Genomic DNA, 18460 nt, shown 5'->3' with positions numbered 1-18460 from the left:
CACCAGGCTGCGTGTGAAGTTTAGGAAGTGAACTTCACGCTTGTGAAACAAATGTTTTGCCCACTGTGCAATCTCCCAGCCCCGTGTATTCTTTAGGTCCACAACCTATGCAGCGGTACTAACGTGAGGCATTCTAAGATGCCATCACTATTTCTCCTTTGCCCTCAACATACCAACCGAAAGGGTGGCTGGCATTCTAACCATTCTGCAATTTCAAACAGCCATAACAGGCATCAGGCCAACACATTAGTTGTTAAGTAACAATGAGTTTACATTCTGGAAACAGTATTTTATTATTTTCTATACGTACTGTACTTTCAAAATACCTGCTTAGAAAATTAATTTTTTTTTTTCTCATGCACCAAAGCAATGAGTCAAACAGCGACTGAGCTGGGGGCTGGTCAGTGAGTAAAGTACTTGTACTCACATGGGGACCTGAGTTTGATCCCCAGTACACACATAAAGTAACAAGTGTGGTGGTGGACACCTGTCGCCCCAGTGCTGGGGAGTGGAGAAAGTCATCTCCCTAGGGCTTAGTGGCTAGCTAGTATACCTGACCAGGTGACTAACTTCTGTGAGAAGCCCTGTCCACAGAAAATAAGGAAAATACTCTATGTTGACCTCTGGCCTCCATATGCACACACATGCATGTGCCATACACATCCAACTACACACGTATAATACATGCAGGGAAAAAAAAAAACCAAACAGTTGCTCTTGATTAAAGTGATCTATTTCCTTCTAGAAGTAGAAAGTTCTTAGTTTCCTAGAATGTAGGACAAAGTAAGTCAACTTGTTTAAAAAATATTTTTATTTATTTATTTGCAAGCAGAGAGAGAGGGAGGGAGAAAATGTGCAAATGAAGTCCAGATACATGCACACCACTTTGTGCATCTGGCTTTCCATGGGTACTAGAGAACAGATCCTGGGCCGTCAGGCTTTGCAAGCAAGTGCCTTTAACCACTAAGCATCTCTCCAGCCCTTTGGGTCATTTTCTAGGTTAACGTACCACTTGCACTTGCAACTGCAGAGGGCTGGCTTGTGCTGTTTTGTTGCAGTGTTGTAACTCCAACCCAGGGACTTGCAAACACGTGGCAAGTGTTCTACACTGACATCTATTCACAGGCCCAAGAACAGTGGGGTTACAGATTTATTTTTTTCATAGAACAAATATGTTTGCATGTGACCCTGACTTGGAAATGATGACTATAAATTAAGAAAAGTTATTGAAAATATGACTATAGCTTTTATAGAACCCTAATTTGTGATTCTCAAAATAGGCCACTGATTTCTTCTGAAAAGTATTTTTAGCAATATTTTATATATAGAACTGCATGTCAAGTTGAGGTATTATTAACTCTCCAGATGCCTGCACGAGTACAGATAATGTGAAGCAAGAGAATAAGAGGAAGAGAAACACAAAACAAAACCCGCTTTATCATTTTATTTCAGCTTTCCTGTCACTTTATGCTAAGGGGATCTAGACTTGAGCAAAAGTCACTGAGCAAAGGAAGAAATGGCAGTATTTGCCAAAGCTGAAAAGCTGAAAAACATTTCCTTTCCCCTGCCAGATGATGAGCTCTAAGAAAGACCGTGGGCGTAATCTAGTTTTATTCATTAATCTGATATGGAGGAGACCTTTGAGCTATTCCCCACACTACTCACCAATATTCTGAGTTCCAAGTCAAGCAGTGACCGAGCTAGCTAATGTCTATTAAATACAAAATTTGCTCCTATGAATATGAAGAGATTTCCTCCTACAGTAAGGATGATATCAGTTATAATGCCATTAAATAATTTGATGAAGCAAACTCTGTTCTTCAGTCTGGGGAGATGGCTCGGCAAGTAAAAGTGCTTGCAGCATGCACACAGGACGTGAGTGTGATTTCCAGCACCTACGTACAAGGTGGGCATGGCCACGTATGCCTGTAACCCTCGTGCTGAGTGGGGTGAAGAGGCTCTCTGGGGCTCCCTGGGTGCAAGTCTAGCTGAAAACCAGGAATGTGCAGGTTCAGTGGGACACCGTCTAAGAGACATAAGGCAGAAGAGTGATAGAGGATGACACCCCATATACTCATCTGGCCTGCAGAGACGTGCCAATAGGGTACATGCGTCTGCACTCAAACGTGCATGCACTGCACTCACGTACACAGGGAAAAATGCTCTTGCAATGTGGTTTTTTGTCAGATAAAAATATACACAACATGAAGCCTGGTGTGGTGGCGCACGCCTTTAATCCCAGCACTCGGGAGGCAGAAGTAGGAGGATGACCATGGGTTCGAGGCCACCCTGAGAATACATAGTGAATTCCAGGTCAGCCTGGGCTAGAGTGAGACCCTACCTCAAAAAACAAACAAAAAAACAAGTAAAAATCTATACAACATGAAATCTCTAGTGTCTAGTATACATGTGTACTATACAGACAGAAATACACATCTGAAATGTCAATAAAAATATCTCACACATACTAACTACACATAAATACCTTAAATAAAATATTAACATCCTGGATTATGAAGGACCCTAGAGCAGCAGGCAGTCTAGAGCCCTGTACATTTGCTTTGACTTTTATAATTTTTAGACACAGGTGGATTTAACTTGTAAGTCCTTTTCCGTAGTGATTTTCAAAATTGCTCTCCGCTGTGCTGACAAGATGTGAGAAGGTAATAATGCAAGAGTTGGGGAGGGAGCCAGACTCAAGCAAGGCCCCGCACATACTCGGCACTGTCTTGTGAAGCACATTCTTTAAGGTTCTCCCTGTGTTTGTTTTCTTGTATCTAGTACGTGAACCATATTCATATTTAGCATTTGTAAACTACTGCTGCCTTGAGACAGTGTCAGGAGCTGGGCACATAGTCAAAGAATGGGCTCTAACACACCTCACCTGTGGGATGATAGGTACCGGTTAACCCTGACTAGTCCCTCCTCCTAAGTAAAAGAAACACTTCAAAGACAGAGTTCTGTGAAAATATATTCTGTTCTGTGCTGGCTAATGAGGTAAACTAGGCAATATAAAATGAGGATACACTGATATACTTATTTATAATCATATTTATTTCCAAATAAGTTGATTTTCTCCTCAGTTTCTATCATTTCAAGAGCCCTTCATGTTGCATCTAGTATTCATGAGTATACCAAAGGAATCTATGTGTTAAACACTCACTCATGCTCATGAGATGAGAAACAAGACATTTGATGCATTTCCACCACCAGTAACAAAAAACATACTCTTAATTCTTAGGCTGTCTCTCCACCTTCCCAAGTTTTTGGTTAGCTATGAAAAGCTGCATGTAAAAGTCAGATTACAAAATTTATTTTTATCATTAGGAAATTTGATTAATTAGGTCTTCAAATATGGTATAATTTTACCTCATGCCATTCACACAATTCTACAATAAACAAGAATGTTTTACTCATTACATGTAGCAAATACATTAGGCATTTGTTGTGTCATATCAGATAAGCTTGATAATTATTTATTAGAACAAGTGCATACTGTGAGTTAGTTATGTGTCTCACTGCCAAACCATTAAAAGCAGTTATTGTTCCTATTTTGAAGCATTTCTGTTATCTGTTACTCATGACATGACAGCCTTGAGAGACTAAACTTTCTCTTCTCTTTGTAATAAGATAATTTCACTTCCTTCTTTACATCTCTTTTATAATAAAAGCATTAACCTTCATTCGATGTAAGACAAATAGAAACAGAAGACAGCAGCAAATGGAATAAAAACTTCCTTAGAACAACACACAAAAGTTGCAACAGCATGTTTTCACAAAACCCACTCATTGACCCGGATGCTCTGCCTTAAGTGCTACGCATTGGTCTCTCTTCTGCCTCGCATGCTTTCCTTTGATTCACGGTAGCACATTTATTACCCGCAGAATAACATACACAATGACAAGACCTGTATGATGACACAAAATCCAACAGAAATGAAACTAGTCATTTCCTTCAACAACAAAAATATTTTTAAGTCAATATACTCAATACAATCAAACCATGAGAACAAAAACTTGCAAGCAACCAAATAAAAATTTAAAGTTAACATTGCTTTATTAAAAAGTAATTGCCTACCAGATATTTCTGAAGAGGAGGAAGCTTGTGTACAAAAATAAACAATGATTAAATACACTCATAAAAGTAACAGTAGAATAGTGTCACTTATACATATTTTTCTAGAATATTTGCAGGAAGAAAATGTTAATTTAAAAACCAACTATTTGAATGCATGTATTCAAAAATTAAGCAATAAAGAAACAAAACTAAGAACTACTGTTGGTACCAAAATTAGTATCTTAATTTTCCTTAAAACAATAACTGTAATTCCTCATTGCAGAAGAATTTTTGAAGTTAAGAAGCAAATATTGAGCACATTTCCTATAAATACTCTAAAGCCATTTTGAACTTTTATTTTTCGGTCAAATCCTACTACAGGAATCATAACATGTGTTTCAAAGGTGATTTAGGTTTTTCATGCATTCACACCTCTCGGTGCTGGCTTAGTGCTGTTTTCAGCAATCACGGAGCGCCCTGTGGTCGTGTGCGACACTGATGGACACTGCATGGCACAGAGAATAAACGTAACTGCAGCGCTTAGGAGACGAAAGCTCTTTAGACAAGGTCTATAGGAGAGCTTGCAGGATGAGGCTCTCGGGCAGTACGGAATGGCATAACAGAGCACCTTTGTGCTGAGTCTCGATGGATACAGATCTTCACAGATGAAGGTGGAAATGTAGACACTCTGCCTGAGATGATCATGTGTGAGAGGCACTGGGGGAGGGGAGCACAGTTTCACCAGGAAGTCGGAACTGACTTGTATTTGATGAGGTGGTGAGTTGGTGAGGGTGCAGTCGAGCAGGTGCCTGATCATGGGGTACTTGTGGCCATGGTGACTCTTTTCCTTGTATGCGAAAGAAAGGGGGATAAACTGCAAACTCACATCTCCCTACTTGTGGGATGCTGATGCCTTGCTAAGGAAGAGGAGAGTCACAGGTAGTGAAGGACTGAAGGACTAGTGAGGTTTGGAGGTTTGAATGTCTTAAACCTTCATTGCTAATATAGGGACAAGGAAATGCTAGTCTGTGAAACTTCACCAGCTAAAGAACACGCACTAAGTAACATTTACTGTTGCTTTATGTGCCTGTGGTAGGAGTTACGGATACCATTGTATAATGAAATTATCTTCTCCCCCTTTATCTTAGCAGAAGCACTGCTCCACAATGTGCCTGCAGGCACCAAACAAGATGGGTTGAGGTCAGCTACCTATGAAAATACCACATTCTGTTAATGAACACCAAGCTAAGATATTAGGTTGTCTTTCTATAAATACTAATTAGAATTGCACAGGAGTGGATGTTTGGAAATTCAGTAAGTAATAAAAGCAGCACCCTACCTCAAAAATTCAACTCTTTAAAGCTCTGTGTTTTGTATTTCTGAGAATACCTGGTCCCTCCCCACAAACTCATAGTGCACCACAAATCTTTTTAAGAAACAGAACTCATGGAAAAGCTAAATACATCCTAATTTCCACAAAACAGCCCATAAAGTGCAAATTATCTCAAAGTCATAGGATTAGTTTGTAAAAAGTGGTTTCCTACCAGATGCATCTGATGGCTTGTCTGCTTGATGGAAAAGAATAAAGACATGAATGACACATAAAATAGTGCACCCGCCGAAGTTTACCAGCATATCACACATAGACATACAATGAAAAAATACCCAAGCATCCATAGTGAAAAAATACTTTATATAGAGACTGCAATAAACTCATTGAAAACATATGTGTGCATGTGTGTATCAACCAAAATCTTACTCTGGAATTCTCTATCACACTCTATCCACTTATTCTGAGGAAAGACTATGTTCATGCTGTTGAAGGGTGCCTTACTAACCTCACTATAGTTACACATGTTCAATTCAAACAAACTCATTACAGTCTTAAAAGCAATAGTGGATATCAACAGCTTTAGTGCCATAGATGGTCTCAGTAGTGCATTTGATGGTACCATTTCTACGTCTTCTAAGATATTCGATTGTCTTTCTATAAATATTAACTAACACCACACATGAAAACAGGTTGGGAAGCTCAGTAAGTAATAAAAGCTGTATTTCCTGCTCTACTGTTTACCTTTCTTTTTTTAAATTTATGCTTTCCTATTAGTTGATTATCAAATCTTGGTTACAAGTGAACAGTCTAACTGACTCACTATGCTGTGAAAGGTCCCTTTATTACAGAGTTATATGGAAAAAGTAGAATTCCTCAAGTGTAACTTAAATATTCAAAATCTAAAAATATACATTAACTTATTTTACTGGCATTTAAGGGAGAGATGGATACAATGCAAACCCACATAATGTCGCCATTCACAGCTTCCTTTTGGGCTTTCGCTCCCTCCCTGCTCTCTACTAAAGGACACTGGACTTTTAGGGCCATCCCAGCCATTTTTGAATGATGGTGTTGCCTCTAGGATTTTGCCATGAAAACTTAAGCTACACTCAATCATGAAACGAATGACCCAGGCGATCTCTGACATGCACTTTTCTTTGTCACTAAAGCTTTAATCTATAATAGTACAATCTACCACAATCACATGTCAAAGATCTTCTGCAAAATTCTGAATGCCAATACTCAGTCGTGTTACCAGACTGTAGAGGCGGGGTTGGAATCTTAGAGAATAGGACAGGCACAACATCAATTTAGTAAAAAGTGGCTCAATTCTTGTTTGTGTTAGTTTCTATCCCTACTGTATCACTGATTTCCTATAACTTCAAAGTATGCTGATGTCAGACTTCCCAGGTTTTGCTAATTTAATTGGTAAGAAAAAATACCTCATTGATAAAGACTATGTAAAGATGTCTCAGTAAAATTTTCCCTTAACACAGTGATAACTCATTGATTAGATTTATGTCTATGAAGAAACCAATGCATAAACCGGACATGGTGGCACACGCCTTTAATCCCAGCACTCAGGAGGCAGAGGTAGGAGGATCGCCGTGAGTTCGAGGCCACCCTGAGACTACATAGTGAATTCCAGGTCAGCCTGAGCTAGAGTGAGACCCTACCTTGAAAAACAAAAACAATAACAAAAAAAGAAAAGAAAAGAAAAGAAAAGAAAAGAAAAGAAAAGAAAAGAAAAGAAAAGAAAAGAAAAGAAAAGAAAAGAAGAGAAAAGAAACAATGCATGGTTAGAGCTTTGGCTGCTATTGTAAAAGGGAAACACTGAAGTTATTTTCTTCTCTCTGTCGGTGATGTATAGAGCACAGCTGATGTTTACAGACTGACTTTGTGCCCAGGAGTTTTGCCAGACTTTTATCTATTCTAAAATCATACTGAGAAATTTTCTTGACTGTTCTGTATAGAAACCACACAGTATCTATTAATGATGACACTTCTGCTTTGGACCTTTTCCTTGTCTTATCTGAGTGGGTCTTAACTGTGTCATGATGTGAACAGGCAATGACAAAAGGGTAATGTTTTCAGGTTTGTTTGTTTTTTTTCTGTACATCTTTTATAAGACTGTACTAGAGCCAACAAATGAACTCTCTTTTAAAATTCTCTGGAAGACTTTGTACTTTAAAATTTTGTGCTTTTAATGTCTGTCAGATTAACTTTTTGTTTTGAATAACCCTTATTTCTTTCCTTAAGTATCTTGGAGAAAAGGTCTGACTCGGAGGTCCTGGCTGGCCTGGTTCTTGCTATGATGAAACTTAAGCACATCTCACACCTGCAGCAATTCTCCTGCCTCACACTTCTGAGTGCTGATATTACAGGCATAAACCAGCATGCTTGCCCTGAACAAAGTTTCAGCTATGTCATTATAATCAGTTTTCAGAAATGCTTTCTTCTCTTTTCTCTCCACAAACCTCTGCTCATGTCTGTTTTGCTCCTTTATGCTGTAGGTGTGCGTTGTTTTTCTAACTTGTTTACTTGGATACTCACATCATGAAGGCCATTCTCTTTCCCTGAACATTTAAAAATCCCTAAATTCACTTTTGCCCTTCCCCCATAAATTTTCATACAAAGTTGAATTTTAAATTTATAAGTTAACTTGACCTATGAACTATTTCAATTTTATAAAATCTCAAATAAATGCATTTGTGCTTGTTAATTAGCCTCTTAGTATTGACTGAACTCACCCTTGTTCAGAGATGATGACCTAAGTAGCAATTTTTTCAATTTGCTGAACAGACTTAATTATACAATCCATTATGAAAGTAGTCTAGTTCTCTGTATCTCTAATTACTTGGGTAAGATTTTTCTCTATGTATTTGTAAGTCTCATTTAAAAAAATATTTTATTTATTTATTTGCAAGGAGACAAAGAGAGAGAACAAATGAGCAAACAAATAAATACAAGTATATGGGCATACCAGGGCCTCTAGCCACTATAAACGGACTCCAGATACATGCACCACTTAGTGCATCTGGCCTTACACGGGTACTGGGGAATTGAACCTGGGTCATTAAGCTTTGCAGGTAAGCACCTTAACTACTAATCCAGCTCTCCAGCTTCTCCTTCTTTATTATTATTTTTTTGTTTCTCTCAAATGGGTCAATTTTGTTTTATATATGCTGAGACTTGGCAGTATATACAAACTTTCCACTTCTTTCCATCATTGACTTTCAATGGCAGTCTGCACATGTGATATTCATGTGAGGGCCCATGTCAGATGTGTACATGTATTTTGAACTTGAGAGTCAATGGCGCTCTATCTGTGGGCACCCAGGCAGGCTTGTCCCAGTTAGGATTCTGTACTAGCTTGTGCTGGCATAAGTTGGGCACCAGCTTGGGACTCTTCCAGCAGTGTCTTTCATTGGCAGTTCCTAGACCACACAATTAATAGACGTAAAGCCCGAAACCACGTAGAGGGGAAGCAGCTGATTACAGCTCTCAGGAGAGGCATCTCACACAGGAACACACACCACCTGCTCCCACCCCAGGGACCCACACCAACAAGTAGAGCTTCCTCTCTGTACTCCTGGGTCAGCAGAGCCTTTCTTTTCTGACTTAGACTTTCACTGAGGATCCCGACTTTATGTACAGCTGGAGGAAATCCTGAACCACACCAGTCTAAGAACTTGTCTTTTGTCTTTGTGAGGACATTGAAGATCAAAGCCCTTTGGTCAGCAAATGAGTGAATGACAACTTCTTAAGTGCCTACACAATCTGCTCCTCCTTATAGCTCTAGCTTTCATTTACTATTTCCTTTTTGATACTCTTTAATTCTTTATTTTTCTTTAATAACTATAAATTCACTTTATTTTTTTAATAAATTGAGAATTTATTTAAGGGAATGCTTGTTATAGCTTCTTCAGCATCCTAAGGCACTATGTCATCATTAATTCTCTAAGGATTTCTAAGTTCTTTAATTTCCAAATTTGGATTTTTTTTTCTTTATTGGAAAACTTTCATAATATATTTTAAGACTTAAAGAGACATGGATATTTGTGCAGTTCATCTTTTTGCTTTAAAATTCAAAGTGACCATTAGGATACACATAGACAATTGGCATCTTTCTCAATTTTGTCCAAGTACAATGAATTCTGATTGAGAGATCTAAGTTTTTCCTTAAGACACTTTCTGGAGGCTGGGGATGTAGTTTAGGCAACATATGCCAGCATGCTCTAGGTCCTGGGTTTGATCCCCAGCTCCAACAGCAAACAAAACAAATTTTCCTGAGTTAACTTTTTGATTATTGCTTCTGTTTTGGCAATCACCTGTGCCCTGTGGGAATATGATTTATTCAATTTTAGAATAACCTACTTTTCCTTAATATGATTTTCAATTCATTTTTTGTTTGTTTTGTTTTTTGAGACAGTATCTCATCTCATCTCATTATTTTTATTGTCAGTTTGCTGTTTTTGTTTTTTGAGATAGTATCTGGCCTTAAAATCATGATCTTACTACCAACCACCAACCAAGAAATGGGATTGCAGGCATGTACCAGGACACCTGGCTCCCCATTCTCCTATCTTATCTTAAAAACTGTTTATTTTTATTTATTTATTTGAGAGAAAGAGAGAATGAGAATGAGAATATGGGCACGCCAGGGACACCAGCTGCTGTAAACAAACTCCAGATGCATGCACCCTCTTGTGCATCTGGCTAACGTGGGTCCTGGGGAATCGAGCCTCTAACCAGAGTCCTTAGGCTTCACAGGCAAGCGCTTAACTGTTAAAAAACCTCACCAGCCCCTCCTATCTTATCTTGTTCATCCCCCCTACATTCTGGAAGGACATGCTGGTTTATGTCTTCACATCATTCATTTACTTTCCTGCAATGACTGCGCTTTCTAATCTGGTGCAGCCTTTTATCATCCAAGTACCAGGTGCATGTCTTGATCTTTCCTTTTCAGACCATCCTGTTACTTTTCCATCCATGCCTGATTTTCAGCTCGTTTCATTCTACTAGTCTGCTTTATCTGGTTTTCCTATGTCTTTTTTCACAAAGTCCATGTTCACTTTAAAATTTTAAGAATTAATCCAGATTATTTGTAATTTTGAAAAACCCTTCCACATATGTATTTCTAACTGTATGCCACTTCCTTCTTCTTAAAGGCTGCCATTTTATCTTCTAATGTTGCATAACCTCCTTCATAGGCTCCATGTGTTCTTTTACTTGTATACCATAAGCAATGGGAAGCTTTACAAATATTCTGAGATAAGGGACGTCATCTTTCATTGGATTCTCACTTCCTATAGAGGTGCTGTTAAAATCAAACACTCAGATCTAGTCCATACACATGTACATTATCAGTTAAATAAATCTAACAGCCTTCAGAAATGGAGATATAGCTAGGTCTATGGGAACTAATACCTGGAAACTGATACCTATCTCATCAAGGTAGACCGCCCTGTCATAACTGGGACAAGGGGGAAAAAAAACAACAACAACATTCTTTTTCAATTTGGAATAATGCAATAAATTCTGGGCTGTCTCATTTAAGCTGTTTAAGAATGCAAGTAATTAGCAGGTGTTAAAGATTCCACACACTCCCCACCATCTTCTTGATAAGCCTCATCCCTTGAAGTTGGTGTGTGTGTGGAGGGGTGACAACTATTTCTTTCTTCTCCACGGAGATAAGCAACTCCAAGTACACATCTTCCTGTCAGGTCATATGGGTAAACCTGTACATTTCTGGGAAACATCCTTCCTTAACTCCAGAAATGAGATACTGTTTTCATAACTCTTATCTTATATTTTCAGTGAAACATTACAAAAAAAAGAATTAGTCACTGCTTCTGCTCAAGACTATGACATTTCTGGATTCACAGTAGATTATTGCCTTCTTCAGAGTCATCCACAAGTACAGCTGGACCAATCACAGTTCTTGTCTGGTGGTTTTCTATATTGATGAATACAAGTTGTACATATTTTTGGAGTACCAATATGTGGATATTTAGTACTGTGCGGATGGGGGGCATAGCTGTCTCCTCAAATATGTCACCTCTTTGCAATGAGAATATTTAAATCTCTCTCATAATAAAACATATAAACCAGGTATGGTGGCGCACGCCTTTAATCCCAACACTTGGGAGGCAGAGGTAGGAGGATCACCGTGACTTCAAGGCCACCCTGAGACTACTGAGTGAATTCCAGGTCAGCCTGGGCTACAGTGAGACCCTACCTTCAAAAAAAATAACATACAGAATCATCATGTGTAGTTACCCTACATGAATAGAACTAACTTTTAGTTCTCCTCTCTCATTGTAACTTAGCACCTGTCGACTACCCTTTCTGCATCCTTCCCTCTCCCTAGTTTTCAGCGGAGATTTTGACGTAATGATGCTTGCTGTTGATAAGTACATGAGCCAGGTGAGCAGTGACTCTGAATCTGATGGATGACTCACCTCCATCTTGCACAAGCAGCAGTGAGGATGGTAAAACAGATACACAGAGAACATCAGGTAGTTAGGTGACCTCAGAGAGAACTGTGACAAAGATGTGGCTATGATACCAGGGCTGGTCCTTGGTAACGCTCTGTTCTACTGCTTTCCTCTGAGCTCTATACCCTGCATCCCACCATGGCCTGTAGTTTCTCAATTTTAGCCTATTCGATTAGTTTAGTATTTCTTCTAGCCAAAGAGGTCTCAACAGAGAGTTCAATCGATGTTTATAAGTATTCCTTTGCAGAACTTGCTGGCTTTACAATAACAAGACAGAAACATCATAGAATCTGTTATCAATAATACTGAAAAAATGAGAAAGAGAGAGGCTCTTTTTACACTTACAATCCATTTTGTAAATGCTAGGAAAATGAAGTCCGGACTGGTACAATTTAGTTTCTTGGTTAATTTTATCTTATTTCATTCTGGAAAGATGCAGCAATGATAAGTAATGACAAGGATTATTTATTCTGAACCAAAGCACACAATACAACTGATATTTTCCATTGGTAATGAAATGAAAATGTTCAAGTTCATAAAATAAGCATGGCATTTAGGCAATCGCCAGTCTGCCAGTGTTTATGGGTTCTTTACTCTATTTGGACATTGGGTTAATCACTGGAAATGTACAGACAGCCAAGGCACTATCCTTCACTTGAGAAGACATTAAAAAACTGACATACAAGCAGATAATTTCAGTATAATAAAATCCAGTTACAATTTATATTTGTTTTGAAAGTACAGAGACTGGCTCCAGAATTTGTGCTGAAGGCCCTGCACAGCACAGTGATTCTCCAAACTTCTGTGACCAAGCACATAAGCATGGCAGCAAGGCTACCTGTGGCCAGATCAAACTTAGGTGGGACGCAAAAAATGCCAGAAAGGTAGGCAAGTCAAGTTCCATGACCTCTCAAGGAGTTTAGCCTACATTTTAAAGGCAACAGGAATTATTAAGTTTCATAATAGGCTCAAAAATACACATATTTGTAATTTAAAATGTGCAGGTAGTCAATGTTCCCTGGTGCCTTGGGAGACCAGTGAGACAGTCCTAACAGTACTGATAAGAGACACAGAATGCCTAGTATGAACAGCATTCCCAGGGGTCGTGAGAGTGAAGAAAATTAAGTGACATCTGATACATCCATGATGTATAATCAATACATCTTAATGATTTAGTATGTATATATCTTAATGACTAAGTATGTGTTTGGGGTTAAAAAAACACATAACACAAGTTATGAATGACCCCAAGCTTTCTGCTTTTACTTCCTGTTTGGGTGGTGAGATCATTAACAAGAATCAATCCTGCAGAAGCAGATCTGGAGACAGGAAGAGAAAATTCACTTCTGCATGAAATGTTTCAGAAATGACTGAATATGTAGCATGGATGAGCTTATTTGGAGAATGCAGTAGGGAAAAGGCCAAAGATAGATTTCCGGAGAACACTCCCATTTCATTATCAGGAAGGAGGAGGTAGGCATAGCTTTGACTATTTCTGTCGATGCAGCTATGCTATATGTGTGCACCATACACATGTAAATGTCAAACATGTACTTACAGACTTAGGTAAGAAGTCTAGTGTTTGATTATTTTTACAAATGAAACTATATTTCACTTGCAGATTTCCATATTTTGAAATAGGGCATTTAGTCATGTGCAATGTTAGTAAAATTGGTTGAAACTGAACACTCTTTAAAAAGTCAGTGTCTACTTGTCACTATTACCTTTCTTGTGGTAGAAAAAGTCTGTAAGGAAAGCTAATATGACTACATGAACTCTTTAATCCACTGCTTTCTAGAAAGAAAAATATAGCAAGAGAGAAACAACAACAATTGTTCTTCTAAAACTAACACACCATGTAAAAATCTCCAGAGCACAACAGTGGTTACGAAATATTCTACGGCTCTGTGCCCAACTTTCAAGGGAAAATGTCTTTATTCAAAGAAATAAAAGCATGATCACCATGTATACTCAGTTTTTACATCCACAGAAATTCTAAGAACTGTTAACATATTAATCTTGTTATCAGTTCAAATCTAAAACACTACATCAGAAGTATCAACTCTGATAACCAGAAAACAATAATCCAATCAGCTCTTAATATTTAACATGTAAAATTGTTTCTTTAGTACCTAACCTGCTCTGTGAGCAAATACAGAATAGTGCTGAAGGGGTTAAAGAACCATTGACTACAGGCTGATAAGGGTATTTACTGGCTGTCGTGAAGTGATCTTCAGTGATGTGAGAAAAGGCACCCTGATTTTTGAGTTTCATCATTATTATCCATCAAAAATCCAACTCTCCACTATTTAGAATTCCAATCCCAAATCTTTCAAGCATAAATATAGGTCTGTTATGTTATCAGAGAAGACACATAACACTTCTAAACACATTCTGTTTTAGCTAAGTAAAAAGAGGCTAATAAATTATGCTCTGAGCAAACACTTCTCACTCTAACAACAGGATGTCTATTTTTAGCTTCAGCCTCTCTTGAAGCACAGCTCTTGCCTATGATAAGGCTGCAGTGCATACTGGAGTGTATTTTCCCAAAAAATAAATAATAAATTGAACACATTTGAACCATTTCTATAAAAATGAATCACTCTAACAAAAAGGAGACTACCGTATATCTACCTAAATTAATAAATTGTCTCTCCTCCCCCACAAAACATTTAAAAATTTTAACAAATCCAAGAGGGACACATACATTTCATCATGAAGCCCCTATTGCTGGACCAAGTATTACTCAAAGCATCCAAAAGAATCACTATGATTCTGGCAGCATCTTATTTTCAGAATTAGTACATTTAAAAATATCGTCTAAGTGAAGCTAACAAAAATTAGTTTTCGGATGACAAAATGAATCAAAGTTAAGCTAATTACCTTGGGGATCATATGCTAAAATAAAAATCTCTTATTGGGATGGGTCTTCTAGTTATTAATCTTTCACACAGTAATTGTACTGCTAGTGAACACGATACGGCAAACCATAAACAAAATTAGAAGCTGACTGTTGGTACACTATTAACAATGGTAGTCATGGTTTACAGTTCTAAATGGCTTTTAAAGCAGTTTACTACAATGCCTACTTGCAAAAGCATCCACACAAAATGCAGTTCACTGTAGTCCTGGCTTTTATAAACACCTCTATAAAAATATTCCTCCTCTCACAGTTAAATATTTTTTAAAGACTCAGAAGCGGACGCGCCTCCGAGAGCATACTTACCACTCATGGTGGAAAACAGCCTTTCCAAAGCATATTGCTCAGAACAAGGAGCCAACAGCAAAGGGAGTTATGCTAATCTCTAGAGGGAGAAGGGCTGATGGTGTAAACACATACGCGGAGCGGAGAAAATGAAGAGCTCTCTTTTGTTTTCAAGAGGAAAGCCCCCAGAAGCGGAGCAGAGCTGGCCAGCAGGAGATGCCAGTAGACATCACATCAGAGCCCATGCTGCTGTGTGGAGCTAGATTTCATCCCCTCTAAGCTAGCTCCTCTCCTCCTTCACAGACCTCGATGGCAACTCAAAATGGCAGGGAGAAAATGCTCAAGCCAGGATGTATAAGATGTTCTCAATTATATCAGCATGGGTTGTTACCACGGCAACATTAGACCAGAATTATCATTCATCTGTAACCAAGAGTAGCTTTGCCAAAGCTCTCATCAAGCAAAACAAATAAACACCTTTGTGTTTTAGAGCCATATGATTTTAAAATTAGCACCTTCTTCAAATTTAAGCCCTGGTCTACGCTTTTTACATTGTTCTAAGATACATTTTTTAAAATGCTGCTTTCTTCAAATACTCACATAATCCCATGTTGACTCTGGCGAGGAGCAAACGGCAGAATGATTGCACCTACACGTCTTTCAATCACAGCAGCTCTTACTGCGAGCTGTGGACCTCGCTGATATTAAAATGCTCTGTGCTGTTGCTTGTGACTATTGGCGATGAATCTTATTGCCCAGATTGCTGATAGCTTTCATTTTGTCAGGAGCCAGAAAGCAATACTGCAGCACAGATGTTAACCATTTAAACATGCTGCATTAGGGGAGAGGGAATACAACACTATATATTATCGGCATTTTATAGAGGAGAATTGGGGAGTAACGTGTCTAAGCTTCCACTAAATTCAGCATTACCGACAGTATCAGAAGCTACCCACGTGGTACTGGTAAGAAGACCACGCACCACAGAGTGGCTGGCAGTTACGGTTTCAGTGTGGCAGTCTTCCTCTCAGGCAGGGTCAGGAGGATGGGTGGAGTGCCATGAGCGGGCAGCATGATGACCAGATTGCTCTTGTCTCAGAGATCTAAAGTTCGTATCACAGGTGACACGAGGCTCCTCAGAACTGTGCGTGTCAGGCAGAGTTACAGCAAATAAGTTTGCCACCCTCATAGCTGCAGGGGAGGCAATACTTATGGTGAGGGAAAGTCAGTCAGAAAATCTTCCCATGAAACAGCAAGGAAGCTTGACAAAATAGTTACAAACTGATTCATTGTTCTGGTCCCTCACCCTTCCAGAAACTACTGGATTGTGCATAAAAGCACTGAAGTAAGTCATAAAAACACTGAAGTAAGTCTGTGGTGTTCCTGCCTGTGGCTGCTTCTTGTCTCCAGCTCGGTCATTACTCAACTACCCAGGAAGTGCTTACACGCAGCACCGGCAGGAGAACCTGACTTGGTTTGGCCCTGAGGCCCAGAACGCCATACTATAATCAATATACTCACACAGCAAACAATCGGGGAAAGTGCCCAGCTCTACCAGGCTATGGCTTGGCAGGGGTAAGCAGCAGATAAGTTTGTCTAGAAAGAAATTTAGGATGGAAAACTGAAGTGAGCTAGAGAGAGGTTCCCTGGAGGACTAGGAACGCAAAGTTCAAGCTTGTCCAGACTGAACGGAGTCAGGTTCCAAAGTTCACATCTCAGCTCTACCAACACAGATGAGTTGAGTGTTCAAACACAGCCTTTGGAGTTATACAACAAAGCTGCGGAGACACAGGCAATACTTAGAAAGCCAAGTGAAAATAAAAATAAAATTCAGAATAAGTAACAAGTCAGAATAGAGACATTAACAGTTACACACTGTGGTTGGGTATAAATTCCACAGACTGGACTGAAGAAGTTTAAGGCAGAAGATAAATAAAACCAATCCTTAAAACAAACAAACAAAACAATCCTCAGAGAAGAAACTCTAGAGCTGCTATAAACACCTTGCTTAAAGAGTTCATTCTGCTCAAGACAATATGATCCATAATGAGGAAAAGAAATAAAAAATGTCTCTAAAATGAGCTTAATGTAGGATTTAGCAAAACTTCAAAATAGCTGTTATAATTGCAAATGCTTAAAGAATTAAAGGAAAGTATGATGGCAATGACATAACAAATGGAAACGTGAACACAGAAAGATGCACTACTAACAAAACCGCAGAGTTGACAGTAATACAAAAATTTAAAACTTAAATTAAAATTTAAAAAGTCCTAAGATCACACTTAAGACAGATCAAATCAGTGACCTTGAACATATATTAAGAGAAATATTCAGTGCCAAACACTAAGCAAAATGAAAAGAGCCTCAGAAACTTTATAATGTCAATGAATTGGGAGAGAAAAGAGACAAATAGGGGAAAACGTATTTAAAGGAACAATGACTGGGAATGCCCTGATATGAAAGAACCAAGCAAACAAAAAAGTTCAGCAAATGCAGCACAGATAAACAGAGAGATGCACACCAGGCACCTAAAGTTCAGGTTCATGAAAGGTAACAACCAGAAGAAAGTACAACTGAGGCTGTGTATTGTAAGCACGAAACTGGCAGAGTTCTTCAGAAGAATAAAAGTCACACTACTATGCTATAGTAAGCTGGCGGGAAGAAATGGAGGGTGCTGGGATCTGTAAACCGATCAGGAAGTCACACACACACACACACACACACACACACACGCATGCATCTGTGAGTGTGTAATAATATTGAGTACCCACGGTCTTGCACATACCATGACTGGCTTCATAAAATATACAGATGCAATATATGTGAAAATAATAATTTGGGGCGAGAAATGGAGGTATATTAGTTCGAAGTAGTTCTATCAACTATTAAGTCACTTAGAACACTTAGAACCAGAAGTAAAAATAAATACATATTGGACTGGAGAGATGGCTTAGCAGTTAAGGCATTTGCCTACAAAGCCCAAGAACCCAAGTTCAATTCCCCAGAATCCACATAAACCAGATGCATGTGGTGGCGCATATCCTGGAGCTCATTTTCAGTGGTTGGAGGTCCTGGGGCACTCATTCTCTTTGTATCTGCCATACATACACTCTTTCTGTCAAATAAATAAACAATAAAATTTGAAAAATACATATTAAAACCCATAAAGCAACTCTTTTTTTAAATTTTTTGTTCATTTTTATTTATTTATTTGAGAATGACAGAGAGAGAGAGAGAATGGGCACGCTAGGGCTTCCAGCCACTGCAAATGAACTCCAGACACATGCGCCCCCTTGTGCATCTGGCTAACGTGGGTCCTGGGGAATTGAGCCTCGGACCGGGGTCCTTAGGCTTCACAGGCAAGT

General features: G+C 38.8%; 1 protein-coding gene across 9 annotated transcripts in view; it reads right to left on the bottom strand.

The window, feature by feature from the left end:
* Window positions 1-18460, bottom strand: part of Prkacb (protein kinase cAMP-activated catalytic subunit beta) — a 94313-nt gene that overhangs the window by 36742 nt on the left and 39111 nt on the right. Inside the window, exons 1-3 of one of the 9 annotated variants that reach the window (XM_045137967.1) lie at window positions 15696-16039; window positions 5602-5625; window positions 4079-4102 (exon numbers count right to left, since the gene is read on the bottom strand). The exons of 1 other annotated variant lie outside the window; for it this stretch is intronic. In XM_045137967.1, the coding sequence (XP_044993902.1) occupies window positions 4079-4102; window positions 5602-5625; window positions 15696-15705 (58 nt within the window). In that variant the 5' untranslated portion in view covers window positions 15706-16039. Of the gene's footprint in view, window positions 1-4078; window positions 4103-5601; window positions 5626-12235; window positions 12258-15116; window positions 15442-15695; window positions 16040-18460 lie in introns of those variants that run through there. 7 more of the 9 variants (XM_045137969.1, XM_045137968.1, XM_045137971.1 and 4 more) reach the window with 7 other exon arrangements.

This window comes from Jaculus jaculus, chromosome 19 (assembly GCF_020740685.1).
Source record: "Jaculus jaculus isolate mJacJac1 chromosome 19, mJacJac1.mat.Y.cur, whole genome shotgun sequence".
In the NCBI taxonomy this organism is placed as follows: Eukaryota; Metazoa; Chordata; class Mammalia; order Rodentia; family Dipodidae; genus Jaculus; species Jaculus jaculus.
Note: the sequence above shows the minus strand (reverse complement) of the source record. Positions and strands in the feature narration are given on the sequence as shown.